Source organism: Coregonus clupeaformis, chromosome 30, assembly GCF_020615455.1.
Source record: "Coregonus clupeaformis isolate EN_2021a chromosome 30, ASM2061545v1, whole genome shotgun sequence".
NCBI lineage: Eukaryota > Metazoa > Chordata > Actinopteri > Salmoniformes > Salmonidae > Coregonus > Coregonus clupeaformis.
In genome coordinates, this window is record NC_059221.1 from 51,455,697 (window position 1) to 51,468,526 (window position 12,830).

A 12,830-nucleotide genomic window follows, 5' to 3' on the forward strand; every position below is an offset into this window, starting at 1 on the left:
CCGTTCTGCCAAGAACACCCAAACAAGACTGGCCACCGCAAACCCCAAGGAGCCTGACCCTCTCTGGAAGTTGCTGTAGCCTGCTTGGGATATTTAGACTATATTGGCTATTGGTTGAGACTGATGCAGCTCTAGCTTGGTATGTCAGGGTGGGAAATTGTAAATGTGAATTGGGCCAAGTTGGAGGTAATAATGCATTTAGGTTATAGTTTATTGAGATGCATGAATACACCACACCAAAAGCTTGATTTTATGGCTGTTTTAAAAAACGAATTTCCTGCAATTCTACGTAGTAATGATTTATGTTCACTACTTGGTCAATTGATTTGATAGCATGTTTAATCTATATAACTAAATTCTAAAATTGATAGTTCACCTCTGTTTTCTTTTATCCTGTAATAGGGTATATTGTAACCATGATTTCAAGCTTATCAAATCAACGTTTATTTATGATACAGTGTAGTGTAAGCTACACAATACAATGAAATGCCTACTCACAACTAAAGCTCTCCTCGCAAACAGTGCAATGATATTAAGCTATATGTATTTGTATTTCCATTAGGCTATAGCCTACAAATAGCTATATCACATAGTCGTAGGCCTATCAGGCTATGCTGCAAATTATTGTTGTTTGTTCCTGAACTGGCCGAATGACAGAGCTATCCTTCAGCACCACAAGTTAGTTCAACTTCTTTAACATCATTGCGCAATCCTGGCTCTGTCCTTTCAGCACCAGGAAGGGCGCTCCAATTACTTAAAATAACACTCTACGCCTAATAGTCCTTGTCATCACTTATTATTATTATTACACATAGAAGATTATCGCTTCTCACAATGGTGCTCGTTTAGTAAAGTTAGATCTAATTAATCTAATCTAATCTGTAGCTCAATTGGTAGAGCATGGCGCTTGTAACACCAGGGTAGTGGGTTCGATCTCCGGGACCACCCATACATAAAAAATTTATGCGCACATGACTGTAAGTCGCTTTGGATAAAAGCGTCTACTAAATGGCATATTATTATTATTATTATATTATTAGATCAAAGCTGAATCAATGTCTCACAAGATCATATATTGATTAATTTGTATTTTACAGATGCAGATGCGGTTTGGTTGTTTCAATGGTAAAACGTGAAGAATTATCATTCACGATTGACAGTGATGATGGCCTATTTTGAAATTAGGTAGCCTAACTTGGTGTTTGAGGGTATTAAAAATAGAACATTGTCTTGAGACAATATGTGTGGGCATAGGCAGACGTTGCAATCGGAGGATGCATTTTATGCATAGGCCTATTCTACAATGACATTCAATAGGCTACATTTGTCGGTACAAACTTTGATTGAGGAAATGATGACGTCATTTAAATATATTTTTTGCGCTCCCTTACCTAAAAACAATTGCATTACACCTCTACCCAAACAGCACATGATACCTCTCTGATTCCCAATGCAACCACACTACATAATGTGTTGACATACATACACAGATGCACACTGCAGGCATGCATGTACTGTACACACAGGAAGACTAAAAAATAAGTGTCTTCCATTTTGACCAGCTGGCCTTGTCCTTGACACACAACCGAGACACTCACGCTCTTACGCTCAAAAACACTCAAAACCTCAACACACCCATACCCAGGTGCTTACACCCCCTCACTCCCCCATTCCCTATTCCTCCACCCCCACACAGTACACTCTGACCCCCAAAGCCAGGTGACAGGTGCTCCTCCAACCCCAACTCTCACCACTTCTCTGCTCTACTCGGTACTGACATACACAGGGTTGGATCTTATGTAGTATCTACAATACTGTACTGGATTATCTACAATACTCTTAAATAGCATCTACAATACTATTCATTCTCATAATTCTCATAGTTACAATACACAATCATAGACAGGAGCTATGGAACAATACAGATTGCCAATCAGACTGATGCATTTCCTTGTGTTCATAATACACAACATTCTTGACCTGGACTGGACTATGGGTTTAGCACTACACACCATTCAAGACTTATCACTGTGTTTTCCCAATGAATGTTTTCATATTCACAATGTATACATTAATGTTCCTTTGAATGGCAGAGACCCCCCTGCTGGCCTGCGGGTGTATACTAAGAAATGAGTGTGTCCTTGGATTAAAATTACAATAGTACATACTCTAATTCTATGGGTCATTCATGGGTAAATTTTATGGGGTGTGTGCCTGGTTTTGTGTTCTGTCCCTATACCAGTGATGGTGATTGGTTCCTACCTACACAGTGTCTATGGTGATTGGGTCCTACCTGCAGCAGAGTGAATGAGGATGCTTTGGTTGGGCCTCAGGTTGCCAAAGTCAAACAGCATCATGTAGGCGGTGATGTAGTTGACGGGGAGGGCGGCTGCCTCCTCAAAGGTCATGCCCTCTGGGATGAGGAACGTGTGGGTAGCGGGCACCACGGCCACCTCCTGCCACAGCCCACAGCGGTTCAGTACCAGCACCTTGTCACCCACCTGCATGGACAGGAAGTGACATCACAGAAGGGGGGGGGGGGGTAAGTCATGGTTTACTATAAGGTTACAAAATCCCAGTACATTTTTGACAATTCCCAGGTTTTCCAGGAATCCTGGTTGGAAGATTCACGGAATCAGGAGGGAATAAGCAGGAAATCCTGGATCCTCCAAACAGGATTTTGGGAAAACCTGGGAATGTGGGTAAGGTTACTGGAATTTTGCAACCCTAACTATTGTATATCTACTGTAATGTCATTTAGTTCACAAGATACAAGTGGATATGTTTATGGAAAGCAAGGGATCAGTTGTTTTGTGGTTTGGTGTTGGGCAGAATTTTATAGGTCTGTTATTTTCCCATTTGTTGTTTACCTTATAGGTTAAAACATTCACTCTGACCACACACTGTGACAACAGTCAACAACATAACATGATGTGGCATTAGCCGCCACTGCTACTCCTCTCTCTCTGATAATTATCACCTCCCTCCTTATCACCCCAACCCCCCTCCCCTCCTCTCCCCTGCTTGTCATTTTGGGCGCCGTGTCCCCATTCGGACTTATCAGAGCAGCAGGAACCTCCGACCCTCTCCTGTCTGTTCAGGAGGAAGAGCCCCACTGTAAACTTCCCCCCGCCGAGGGACTGGCCAATCAGGGAGGAACACACCAGGGACACAGGAAACAGAGCCCACCACTGCATTCAAACCCTCTTCCTGTTTTCTTCCTCCTCCACCCCACCTCTACATCCATCTGACTCCTTCCTTCCTTCGCTCCACTGCTCTCCCTTTCCCTCAACCTGTCACTCTTCCTCATTGTCTCTCCCTCTCACTCCTTCAGTATCTCTTCTGATTGTCTCTCTCTCTCACTCCTTCAGTATCTCTTCTGATTGTCTCTCTCGCCATCTCCCTCTGTCTCACTCTATCTGTATTGTACAGTATCTCCTCTACCCCCTCTCTTTTCATCTCCCTCCCTCCTCCCGTCTCCCTTTCTCTATCTCCCTCCCTCCCTCTCTCTTCCTCCCTCCATGGGCCCTGTGCGAGGAGTTGCCCGTTTCCCCTCTTCCTCATCAGTGAGACAGGACAATGGGTCCCATCGTCTCCCCTGGCCGCTCTCCACTCATCAGCGGCCCTGCCAGATTCTTCTCCATGGCTGAGCACAAGACAAGCTCTCTCCTCCTGGGAACAAACTCACTCCTCCCGCCCCAACCTCCCCACCATCCTCCCGCCCGCCCGGGCCTCTCTAATGGTCTGGAGGGAGCGATGTGCCTCGCTGTCTGTCTATCCACTCCAATTAGAGAGATCTCCCTCTTCCCTCTCATTCACTCTCCCTCTCTTTATATCGCTGTCTCAAGCTGATGCGTTTTGAGTCTTTCCTCTTTCACTCCTTTTTCTATCAGTCTTCATCTTTCACTGTCTCTTTCCTTCCCTCTGCAAATCCTTCTCTCCATCTCACTGTGTCTGTAGTGAAACTCATTGCCCTCAGTCTGTTAATTGGAGCTCCAGTGTGGCAGGTAGGATCAATAGGCGGAGGCGTTAGAGCCGAACAGGAAACACACTGATGACTCAACCATCACATTCAACTACATCGGCAAGTATTGTGTGCCCATGTTAGGCATGTGAGTGGCCGTCACACACACACATGCACACACACACACACCAGAAGAACGCACACACATGCACACACGCAATCAGAAGAACAACACACACAAACACACTCAAACACACTCTAGGCCAAAGTCCTTCTTGTGACTTGCCTATCACAGCACCTGTTACTGTGTGACCCCCCTCCTACTTCTCTCATGTCCTTTCCCCCCTTGACTCTCCAGCCTCCAATGAAGTCACCACACAGTGTATGAGGGGGAGCTTCTCAAAGAGCCTTGTGGTCAGCTGCTGTACAGCAATGGCCTTTATCAACTAGTGATTCAGGTTTGGGGTATGTGGGCTACAAGTCAGAGGTTATGTGGTTTGACGATCTCAGCAAATTTTGCCCCCAATTGGTTAGATCATGGATTCTAGTCTCAACCGGAGGAGTAGCTGTGAACTCAGTATGGCACCTTAATGTTCTCATGGGGCCTAGATTAGATTAAAGGACAAAGGACAATGTATTCATCCTACTGTTGTGTCAGCAGTGTTGTCCTCTAACATTGTTAAGCGTAAATTATAGGCGTCCCATTGTGACATAGCTACACGGCTTTGCACCATCACGGGTGACACTCAGCCCGAACGCGCACTTCCCCACAATTCCCGACAAAGGCATCTCCGGCACGCTTCCTCTATTCATTTGAATGTGTTGACAGTTGGAGAAATTGCTTGAGCTGTGCTGAGAATTCAAAAGTATAAAAGCCAACGGTCCAATATTCTAGAACACTACTGTTTGTATGCGTACATGTTTTGGACAATTATAAACCCTTTAGTCTGCTAATGTGTGAACTGTGTGAGACTGAGACGGTCATACATGGAGCATTACATGTGTCAGGATCACGGGCCCGCCCTTTTCAAGAATGGCACCTACCTTGAGTTTTACCTATAATCTGTGCTTTCAGCCTGCTCTTTCTACCATTGCAGCTGTTACCATGACTACGGCACTACAATAGCAAATATTGTTACTAATAGGCTACAACTGTTCACAGTAACATAATAGTTGTTATAACACTGATGAAAGCACACACTCAAAAAACCTCTACAGAACCGAGAGGAACCAAGAACGACAACTCAGAAACATGATGTCTGTTTGTCTCCAAGTTTCAGGCGTCTGATTTTCTCCTCTCTTCGTGGTTTATGGCCGACTATGAAGACAGACTGTGCAAAACGCATGCTACGAGTGTGCTTCCCATCTGTAGCGAAAAGGAGGACAAGAGGGACGGATCGGAGCGAGGTAGGAGGGACGGAGGAAATACCAGACTGACAATGTGGGCCGGAGGGAGATAATTGAGAACATATGGGTCAGATCCTACCAGAGCTCAGCTAAAGCTTATACTCTCAAAAAAGAAAAAGGGTTTAGTGAAGAAAGTGCTGATGTTGATTGTCAGTCATGGGTACTGAGTGTAATTTGGGATATTTCCCTCTTTTTGTCACTTACTCACTCTTCCCCTTTCCCTGCACTGCTAGTGCGGTTATTCGGGGTGATGTCACTGTAGTATTAACCCACATCCAGTCACTGTGTCACTGCAGACTCAGTGACAGTGTGTGTGTGTATGTGTGCATGTGTCTGTGTATGTGAGTGTCTGTGAGAGAGAGAGAGAGAGAGAGAGAGAGAGAGAGAGAGAGAGAGAGAGAGAGAGAGAGAGAGAGAGAGAGAGAGAGAGAGAGAGAGAGAGAGAGAGAGAGAGAGACCCAGTGAGGTCAGAAGCCTCCCAAAAACAGTGACTACAACTAAGGTCAGCACATTCCCTGTGAGCTCCCTCCTGCCAAAACACAGAGATCTCTATCCATTAGGAAGATTGGCTCTTAATTTAGGGAGTTGGAGTTGGGGGAAGGTAGGGGTAGTATTGGGACTGCAGTGTGTGTGTGTGTGTGTGTGTGTGTGTGTGTGTGTGTGTGTGTGTGTGTGTGTGTGTGTGTGTGTGTGTGTGTGTGTGTGTGTGTGTGTGTGTGTGTGTGTGTGTGTGACCTTCTAATCCAATCTGCATGACTAACAAAGTGCAGTGAGGCCAGGGAAGTATCTAATAGGACATGGGTCATATCATATATTATGCTGTCTAGTACCATTGTGCTGTCAAAGACCAACACAGAACCAATAACTCTGGTATATAGATGCTTCTATATGCTCATCTCATCCCTACGGATTCTTCAGGTCCAGTGGATGTCAGGGACATGACCACTCCCTGCTGAGACAGAGGTGCACTGATATTATTAGTGTGCGTCCAAAATGACACCCTATTCTCTATATAGTGCACTACTTTTGCCCAGAGGCCTATGGGCACTGGTCCAAAGTAGTGCACTACATAGAGAATACGGTGTCATTGGGACGCAGACTTAGACTGATCTGGCACCTTCTCTTTTGTGCTTTAATGGCTCTTGCTGACATGGTCCAAATGCAACATCAGCACAACTGCAGAGTATTCTTATTTTAATTAGTCTAGACCTGGGTCAATTTGTCTTCATGTCAATGAGTTTTGTAATGTAAGGTTAATCAATTGTTTAAGAGCAATAAAGGTTTATAACAGGGTTATAACATCAGAACATATGATTGGTGTGGTAAAAATGGCAATGAATATACATCAAGTCTTTGTGCTTAGTGAACATTGTGGTTTTCTCATAGAGTTTTATCTGTGATGGTTTTCGGTCTCAGGTTCAAATAATATAACAAAAATATCTCTAGGCTACTATATGTCTAAATCGCAATATTATTAAAAATGTAACACATTTAAGGGGACGTTAGGCACAATATGTTGCTATTAGCTCCATTGAAAGGATGTGGTTGGTGTTGCCATGCCGTCAGTAATGTAACTGTCAGTCAAACATGACTCATCACACTATTCAAACAAGGAGAGATAGCCTGGAATGATCAATGCATAGGCAATGTTATTATCATACAAGTAATGCTGATTATATGACAACGGATTTATGTGAAGATATAAGATAGATAAGCAGATAAGCAAAATAATACAGTTATTTCAACATATTCATAGTATGGAAATACACTGAGTGTACAAAAAATAAAAGAACACCTGCTCTTTCCATGACATAGACTGACCAGGTGAAAGCTATAATCTCTTATTGATGTCACTTGTTAAATCCACTTCAATCAGTGTAGATGAAGGGGAGGAGACAGGTTAAAGAATGATTTTTAAGCCTTGAGACAATTGAGACATGGATTGTGTATGTGTGCCATTCGGAGAGTGAATAGGCAAGACAAATGATTTAAGTGCCTATGAATGGGGTATGGCAGTATGTACCAGGCGCCAAGAACTGCAACGCTGCTGGGTTTTTCATGCTCAACAGTTTCCCGTGTGTATCAAAAATGGTCCACCACCCAAAGCACATCCAGCCACCTTGACATAACTGTGGAAAGCATTGGAGTCAACCAGCATCCCTGTGGAACGCTTTCAACACCTCGTGGAGTCCATGCCCCGACGATTGAGGCTGTTCTGAGGGCAAAAGGGGGTGCAGCTCAATATTAGGAAGGTGTTCCTAATGTTTGGTATACTCAGTGTATACCATAAAAGGAGATGCTGCTTAATGGGCGGTGTATGCAAAATATAACAATATTAATTTCAAATACATAAAAAAAATCACAAGGTTGGTGATTTATGACTTTCCCAAAGACATGTCTGTTGACAAAGAGCGCGAGTAATCATTTACATTTTCGTCTTCTCATGGTCTCGCGCCTCGCCCTTTCCCTTCGCTTAGTGCGTGCGCCACTGTCGCTCTCCGTAACAAAGGCAACCGTGTCACTACGGCGTGGCGTCATCCTCCTCCTCCTCCCCTTAAACCCCCCTCCCTCCCTCCCACCCCCTCACGGCGCTCTAACTTGCTAAATGCGGAATGTTTTTTAAAAGGTTTAATTATCTCGATGTTTCTATCCCCTAGACGTAGAGATAACATTGCAATCTCTCCAAATCCACAGTACAGTGCTACCCCTTTCAGCAGGTTAGCTGTCTAGCCGCTGGCGCGACTCCCAATTTGGAGCTGTCAATCTCCCGTGCGCAAACCAACGCATTTTGATTATACGTAGACGAGGGGCGCTGGCTCGTTGAACTCACTGCCAATTAGACAATTGGGTCCTTAGCTGGAAGCATAAAAAAACAAATGCACTGCTCGGCCTGTAACTTTCCACTCAGAAGACTGAGTGAGTACTCTGCTGCTATGCTCTCCATTTACGCACCAGTGTCAGGGATGGCAAAACCCCTCCAAAGCAGTCAGCAGGGGAATTAGGCTACATTATTCTTGTGGGCTGTCATTGTTCCAACTCTCTGGTCATTTTGAGACTGTGGACAAATAGCCTGCCTTATTTTGAAATCAGATATCAGTCAAATTCCAATGTATTGGTCTAGGCTTTTAGTGTTGAATGTGGAGATGATGATGGTGATGCTGGTAATAGATTACTAACATGAACACATGAGACGGGATTGTCAGTTCAAATCAATAGCAAAGACTGACACGCCCTAAATCAAACAGCAGCCTGATATAAACCCAAATACCTCAAGAAATGAGTTAACCAAATGTGCTTTATTTGGAACAAAGTAGCCGACAAAGTAGCCGACAACATATTCTTGGTCATGGAAATTGTCAAATGGTTTACTAGGCAATCATAATAGTAGGCTAAATAATTTCTACGACAATGGCTTCAGAAGCAGGTGAAGTGAGAGAGATGGAGAGGAGAGAGCGGAGAGGATGCGGCGCGCTTACTTTTCTATCCGTCACCTCTTCTCCCACAGCCTCGATCTCCCCGGAGCACTCCATCCCCGGCGTGACAGGCGGGGACGGCAGCCGGTCGTACAGACCCTGCCGGGCCAGCAGGTCGGCAAAGTTCAGCCCACATGCCTTGACCCGCACCATGACTTCTCCGGCCTTGAGTGCCGGCTTCCCCTTCTTCACCTGCAGTTTTACCTTATCATAGCCCCCGTAGCCGGAAAGTACCAGGGAGCGGTAGGTGAACTGCTCTTCCTCGGGGACCTTCTCGGTCGCCGCCGGTGTGGCTGCCGCCTCGGTGGCACTGGCTGGTGGTGACTCCGGCTTGGACTCAGCTTTCGGCTCCTCGCTGGGTTTATTCTCTTGCTTTGTTTCCTCAGCGTTTTGCTGCTGAGCAGGTGCATCATCGCCAGACATTGTGAAGAGTATTAGTAGACAGTGACAAGTCTTGAAATTAAACGTTCACTTATTTTTTATCCGTATTGTCTTTAGGCGCTTTGCTGTAATGACGCGTTGATGAGTCGGCTCTGAGTTAGTCAGGAGCAAAGAGAGAAGTAAAAACCTGATTCTCAGAGCTTCTTCAGCAGCCTTGCATTAGGACACAGACCCGAGTCAATGAGAGCTTCAGCTGAGGAAAGAGCAGGCTGCCTCGCAACAGCTACAGTGGCCAGAGGTTGTCAACTCCGCGCTCTGACAGTGTGTGTGAGTGGGACAAGAAGGAGGCGAGCTACAAAACCCGGAGAGCAGAGTTACTGAGGAGGAGGAACGACAAGTGGATTTTATAGACAAAACTGACTGGGTCCGCCTATACATTTCGGCATAGCCAGGGGCGGACTGGGACAAAAAATCAGCACTGGCATTTCACACCAGCACACATCCCCGTGACTTATACACACAGGCAGTAATGGTAATGACAAATAACATAGGCAACTATAGTACAGCGTTTCTCAACCTTTACTGTACTGTCTGTCTGTCTGTCTGTCTGTCACTCCTAAGTGTTAATTGCTATTATATATAGAGCCAACATATTAAGGAACTGGCAGTACATCTGTGTCTCTCTGTTTTCTTCCTTCCTCCACTGCACTCACTTCTGAGCTGTCTCTGCTAAGCCTAGCATCCTTTCCCACAGCACTGGTACCAGAAGACCATGGGACCACACTGCCTGTGCTGGGCCCAGCAACATCCTAGTTGTGAATGAATAAACACATTTATTAGATAAAGAAGAAAGATTACTGAATACATGCCTTATAGATATAATACTTTGTGAAAGCCTTCCTACTTATATTGCAAATACAAGTGTCTGGCTGTCATACATGTTCCCCCCTATCCTAATGGTTAATTACTATTACATACAGTGCCTTTGGAAAGTATTCAGACCCTTTGACTTTTTCCACATTTTGTTACGTTACAGCCTTATTCTAAAATTGATTAAATTAAATTGTTCATAGTTAATCTACACACAATACCCCGTAATGACAACGTGAAAACAGGTTTTTAGAAATGTTTTCACATTTATAAAAAATAAAAAACATAAATACCTTATTTACATAAATGTCACGGTTTCGGCCGAGGCTGCCTCTCTTCCTTGCTCGGGCAGGCTTCGGCGGTCGTCGTCCCCGGAGTACTAGCTGCCACCGTTGTATGTTTCAATGTTCGTTTGGTTTTGTCTTTATGTTGTACACCTGTTATCGTTTAGCGCTCATTATTGTCCTATAAGTTCTCGTTGTGTTTTGTCATGTGTTGTGTGTGATTGCGCTACTGTTGGTTGTCTGTGCTTCGTTGTTTCCTCCTCTGTTTGGAGAGGGTTCTCGCACATGTTAGTGCGCATTTTGTTTTACGCCTGTGTGCGTATTTTCTCGCCTCCGGGCTTTTTTGGCTCGTGTTCTAAGTGATTGTTCACTAAAGTCTTTTGGACTAAGTTTCTGCGTCCTGCGCCTGATTCCTGCACCACACCCACCTACAGCACCCACTGACAGAATCACACACCCTAAAGATGGAATCAGCAGGAGCCGCAGCAGCACCTGAGTCTCTGGAGGAACGGGTCCGTGAGCAGAACGATCAGATCCTTCGTATCGGGACCGCCCTTCAGGACGTGATCAACACCCTTCAACGCTGGGAGACCAGAGGGACACCCACAACTCCACCTCCCGTGCCATCACCATCGGCCAGTCAGCCCGTTCAAGCTCCGGAACCCAGGGGAATTCGGCTCTCGCTCCCGAGGGCATATGATGGGACCGCTGCCGGGTGTCAGGGCTTCCTTCTGCAGGTGGAACTATACCTGGCCACCGTACACCCGGCGCCCTCGGGACACGGAGCGTGTCCGCCCTCATCTCCTGTCTTACCGGCAAGGCGTTGGAATGGGCCAACGCCGAGTGGGAGGAGAATAGACGCCTCCACTATCACCTACTCTGAGTTCTCCCGCCGCTTCAGGGCTGTGTTTGACCATCCACCTGAGGGGAAAGCGGCGGGGGAGCGTCTGTTCTACCTCCGGCAGGGGAGGAGGAGCGCCCAGGAGTTCGCTTTAGAATTCCGAACTCTAGCGGCGGATGCAGGGTGGAATGAGCGGGCCCTCATAGATCACTACCGCTGTAGTTTACGGGAGGACGTCCGTCGGGAGCTGGCCTGCAGGGATACCAGCCTCACTTTCGATCAGTTAGTGGACATGTCCATCAGGCTGGACACCCTGCTGGCTACCCGCGGACGTTCCGAGGGGGGTCCGTCCATTCCATCCTCCAGCACCTCCGAGCCGAGCCCGATAGAGCTCGGGGGAGCTGGCGCTAGAGAGAGGAGGGGTCGGAGCACGAGGGGGGCCGTCCCCTGCACCAACTGTGGCCGTGGAGGACACACCGCGGCCAGGTGCTGGGGAGGGTCTCCTAGGGGAGAAGACAGCAGGCTCCGCACTGGGGAGTCCTTCCAGGTGAGTAGGCGCCCCACTTACCCAGAGCTCTCTGTTGCGCACTTCTGTCTACCTGTGCGTTTTCCACAGGTTGCACCTAATTCCCAGCATAAGGAGCTAGTAGATTCAGGCGCGGCTGGGAATTTTGTTGATCGTAAATTTTGTTTAGAATTAGGGATTCCCCTTCTTCCTGTTAATGTCCCATTCCCCGTTCATGCCCTAGATAGCCGTCCGTTGGGATCGGGCTTGATCAGGGAGGTCACAGCACCACTTAGGATGTGTACGCAGGGGGGTCATGAGGAGATTATCCAACTGTATCTGATCGACTCTCCTGCGTATCCGGTGATGCTGGGAATTCCCTGGTTGAGTCTCCATAATCCGTCTATTTCGTGGCAGGAGAGGGCTCTGATGGAGTGGTCTGCCCAGTGTGTGGGGCGATGTCTAGGTGTTTCCGTGGGGGCGACCTCGGTGGAGAGTCCAAACCAGGTGCACGCACTGCACATTCGCCCCGAGTATGAGGATTTGGCTATCGTGTTCAGTAAATCGAGGGCGACGCAGTTGCCTCCTCATAGGCAGGGAGATTGTGCGATAGACCTCCAGGCAGGAGCAGCGCTCCCACGGAGTCATGTGTATCCTCTGTCTCAAGAGGAGAAGAGAGCTATGGAGACTTACAGTGGGGAAAATAAGTATTTAGTCAGCCACCAATTGTGCATGTTCTCCCACTTAAAAAGATGAGAGAGGCCTGTAATTTTCATCATAGGTACACGTCAACTATGACAGACAAAATGAGAAAAAACATCCAGAAAATCACATTGTAGGATTTTTATGAATTTATTTGCAAATTATGGTGGAAAATAAGTATTTGGTCAATAACAAAAGTTTCTCAATACTTTGTTATATACCCTTTGTTGGCAATGACACAGGTGAAACATTTTCTGTAAGTCTTCACAAGGTTTTCACACACCGTTGCTGGTATTTTGGCCCATTCCTCCATGCAGATCTCCTCTAGAGCAGTGATGTTTTGGGGCTGTCGCTGGGCAACACGGACTTTCAACTCCCTCCAAAGATTTTCTATGGGGTTGAG

At 46.4% G+C, this 12,830-nt stretch overlaps 1 protein-coding gene across 1 annotated transcript in view; it reads right to left on the reverse strand.

The window, feature by feature from the left end:
• LOC121569516 (synaptic vesicle membrane protein VAT-1 homolog) overlaps window positions 1–9,586 on the reverse strand; it is a gene marked incomplete at its 3' end in the record, with an annotated part of 41,587 nt that extends 32,001 nt beyond the window's left edge. The window contains exons 1-2 of the mRNA XM_041880543.1: window positions 8,848–9,586; window positions 2,294–2,501 (exon numbers count right to left, since the gene is read on the reverse strand). Coding sequence (XP_041736477.1) covers window positions 2,294–2,501; window positions 8,848–9,267 — 628 coding nt within the window. The remainder of the gene's footprint in view (window positions 1–2,293; window positions 2,502–8,847) is intronic.
• Window positions 9,587–12,830: the final 3,244 nt, after the last annotated feature.